Here is a 3,039-nt window from a genome sequence, read left to right as displayed (position 1 = left end):
AGGCCATAGCAACAGTTTCTGTAGCTGACAGAAGAGTCAGTGTTAACCTCTGGCCCATAATATTGCCTACAAACATGCCTACCAGCAGCTGTAATTGTCAGGGTTGGAAACATGAGGCCTGCATCCCACTGTGAGTCTATTCCTGGAGATCTGTGGCTTCTCTCATTCTCACCATGCTAAAATAGCCACCCACTTCAACTGTGCTCAATGCCTCACAAGGATAGGTTGGAGAGAATGCAGATATAGCCACGCAGTTGAAAGGGGTTAAATGTTACGAATTTTAAGGTCATCTGAAGGTGTGTGAAATGTTATGAATATTAAGGTCATCTGAAGGTGTGTGCATCTCAACAACTGATTCGTTTAAGCAAGCAACACTTTTTTTTAAATTTGTTGTAAGTCCTTTATTTCCACTGAATTATTCAATGAACATGAACATTACATTACAGTTCATCATAAATCAAGTGCATTCAATATTTCAAGTATTCAAACATTTGGATCTCACATGGCACTCTAAGGTAAACTAGCAGGGCTGTATTCTACAGCGTATAATAGCAAACAAAACATAAACTTCTACATTCTATAATGAAAGTATAAAAAAACAATAATTCAATATTAACATTCACATTAATAAAAAAGTACAAAAGTCAAGTGGAAAAGACATTACAAATGGTGCAATTTGTACAATTTGTACTAAAACTGCTTTAAGATTGCACTTCCCTTGTCTCACAGTTATCAAAAGCAGCTAGATGATTGTTCTTATCGCTGAGGTTTTTATCTACTGTCGTCTCTTTTTCCCCACAAAGTCTTTTTTTATATAGAGCTTATTCCTCCTCTTCCTCTTCTTCTTCCTCTTCGTTCTCCTGATTGCCATCGCCACCGACTCCAAAGTCCAGTTTGGCAAGCATGGCCTCTACGTCTTCAGTGAAGAGCGTGAAGTGGTCCATGCTCTCAAAGCCGGGCTCTGGCCTCTGAAGATGTGAGTTCTTGGATGTATCCTTGGCTTCGGTGATGAGCTGCTTGGCAGCGATGAGGAACTCCGCCGTGTTGGAGTTGTCTATTGTCTGGGAGGCTTTATCCATCAGCTTGATGCTGGCCTGCAGGTGTTCGTTGTACTGCTGGATTAGAGATCGCACCACAGCCACCTTCTCGTCCTGTTCTTGAGCGATCTGTTCTAGGAGTTGGCTCTTGCGGTCTTCTAGGATGGCATAGAGTAGGTCAAACTTCTCCCCCAGCTTCTGCTTCTGCGTTTGGCTGTTTTCTTCCACCGCTTTGCAGTTTTCCTCCATCTGCGTTAACATCGCCCGCAGGCAGCTGTTGCTGGCGCCTAGCAGGTCGATTGAATTTTTAAGTTCGGACTTCTGTGCTTCATAAACAACTTTTAGAGTGGAAACCTCACAGTCCTTGTGCTCACCGAATACCTTGCACATGGAGCAGGTAGGTGTCTGGCAGGTTATGCAGTAGATGTTAATTTTTTCATCTTTGTGAACCTCGCACATGGGCTCTTTTGTTTCTTTGGATTTCAAAGGAGGTTCAAGGGTGTTACCTCCTTTCTCCAGCTGCTGCTTGTAGATGTCAATGATGTTCTCCACCAGAAGGTTCCTCTGTAGACCATAGACACCGTGGCGGTCCAGAACCACCTCAAAGCGGCAGGTAGGGCATCGGAAGATGCCTCCAGAGTAGTGGTAGGGGTTTTTGGAGTCGTAGAGGTCACTGGCGCAGCCGCGGCACAGATTGTGCTGGCATGGTAGAATGACAACCGGCTTTGTGAACATGTCCAGGCAGATGGGGCAGCTCAGCTGCTTCTCCAGGCTCTCCATGGGACTCGGAGCCCGGACTATTTGACCCGTTCGGATGTCCATTGCTGTCGTTTGAGGTAGAGTCCTTGTAACCTTCACTGCTTTGCCTTTTGGATTGAGGTTGAGCTTTAGTGGTTGCTTCTTCTGCCTTTACTGAAGTTTATCTGATCTGTCGAGGCAGAACGCACTCGGGGCTTATATACCGGCCAGCTGTTTGTGACACTTGATCCGTGAGGCGGCTGGGGCAGGATTGCTCCCACCACTTGTTTGTGCGGCTCGATTCGGAGAAACATGCTGCCCTCCAACACAACCCACTGAAGAACAAGTCACATGCCAAACTTAGCAACACGACCCCCTCCCTTCCCAAGCTGCAGTAGAGTGTGTTTGTGAATCACAAAGTCAGGCCAAACAAGACCCATGTGATAGCTGATGGCATGTAGACATCCAGACATCCAGAACTTCCCTGACTGCGCAACAACATGGCAGGTCAGGAGGCGTTTTAGGACAATTGAGCAAGGGGTGAGTTGTGTACCACTTAATCTGTTTTAGGCTGCATTGTCCTGATGGCCGCTTGCCACCAACATCCGTCTGTATGGTTCTGGAAGAGAGATCAGGTGGTTGGTGAGCATGGGCAGTGCAGGTCAGATTTTCCAGCGCATGGCTGGGTGTTTCACAACTTCAGCACAGTGAATTTGTAAACAAATAGTCATATGGTCGACAGCCATGCCGCCCCTCGACATCATCTTAAGCAATATTACACTGAAAGTGTCATTGTTCCCTCCTGGAGATGTGCTCCAAAACAGCAGGTGGACACTGCAGTACGTAGTAAAGCATATTGATGTATGTCGTGTTGGTTGCAGAATCATCTCACGCACACGTGTGTGCTGAAACAACATGTTCAGACCAGCATGTTCCCATCAAAGGTTATTTGGAGCAAAATTAGATGTTTTCAAGTGGCAAAAAAAACATATAGTATACAGTATGTTAAGTATTTAATTATTATAAGTGGTCAACATATTTTCAACGTATTTGAAAAACCTTTGTCCACCAGATCAACGTCATGTGGTACGATCAACAAAATTTCCATGGTGCAACCAACATGCAGAAAAACAAATGTGTTGTTATTGTTGTTGATCACTTTTGTAAATTAAATTAAATTAAATTAAATTAAATTAAATTAAATTAAATTAAATTAAATTAAATTAAATTAAATTAAATTAAATTAAATTAAATTAAATTAAAT

At 43.6% G+C, this 3,039-nt stretch overlaps 1 protein-coding gene across 1 annotated transcript; it reads right to left on the bottom strand.

Moving 5' to 3' along the window:
- Nucleotides 1-375: 375 nt before the first annotated feature.
- On the bottom strand, nucleotides 376-1,982 carry trim63a (tripartite motif containing 63a). Its single transcript, XM_067374478.1, has one exon. The coding sequence runs from the start codon at nucleotides 1,857-1,859 to the stop codon at nucleotides 822-824; it is 1,038 nt and encodes a 345-aa protein (XP_067230579.1). The 5' UTR covers nucleotides 1,860-1,982; the 3' UTR covers nucleotides 376-821.
- Between the last annotated feature and the right edge of the window lie 1,057 nt (nucleotides 1,983-3,039).

This window comes from Chanodichthys erythropterus, chromosome 21 (genome assembly GCF_024489055.1).
Source record: "Chanodichthys erythropterus isolate Z2021 chromosome 21, ASM2448905v1, whole genome shotgun sequence".
NCBI lineage: Eukaryota > Metazoa > Chordata > Actinopteri > Cypriniformes > Xenocyprididae > Chanodichthys > Chanodichthys erythropterus.
The sequence above is the reverse complement of the archived record's forward strand: the minus strand, read 5'-3'. Positions and strand labels throughout refer to the sequence as shown.

Excerpts from the sequence above, each read along its gene's own strand:
- trim63a (XM_067374478.1), bottom strand. The coding sequence starts at position 1,859 with ATGGACATCCGAACGGGTCAAATAGTCCGGGCTCCGAGTCCCATGGAG.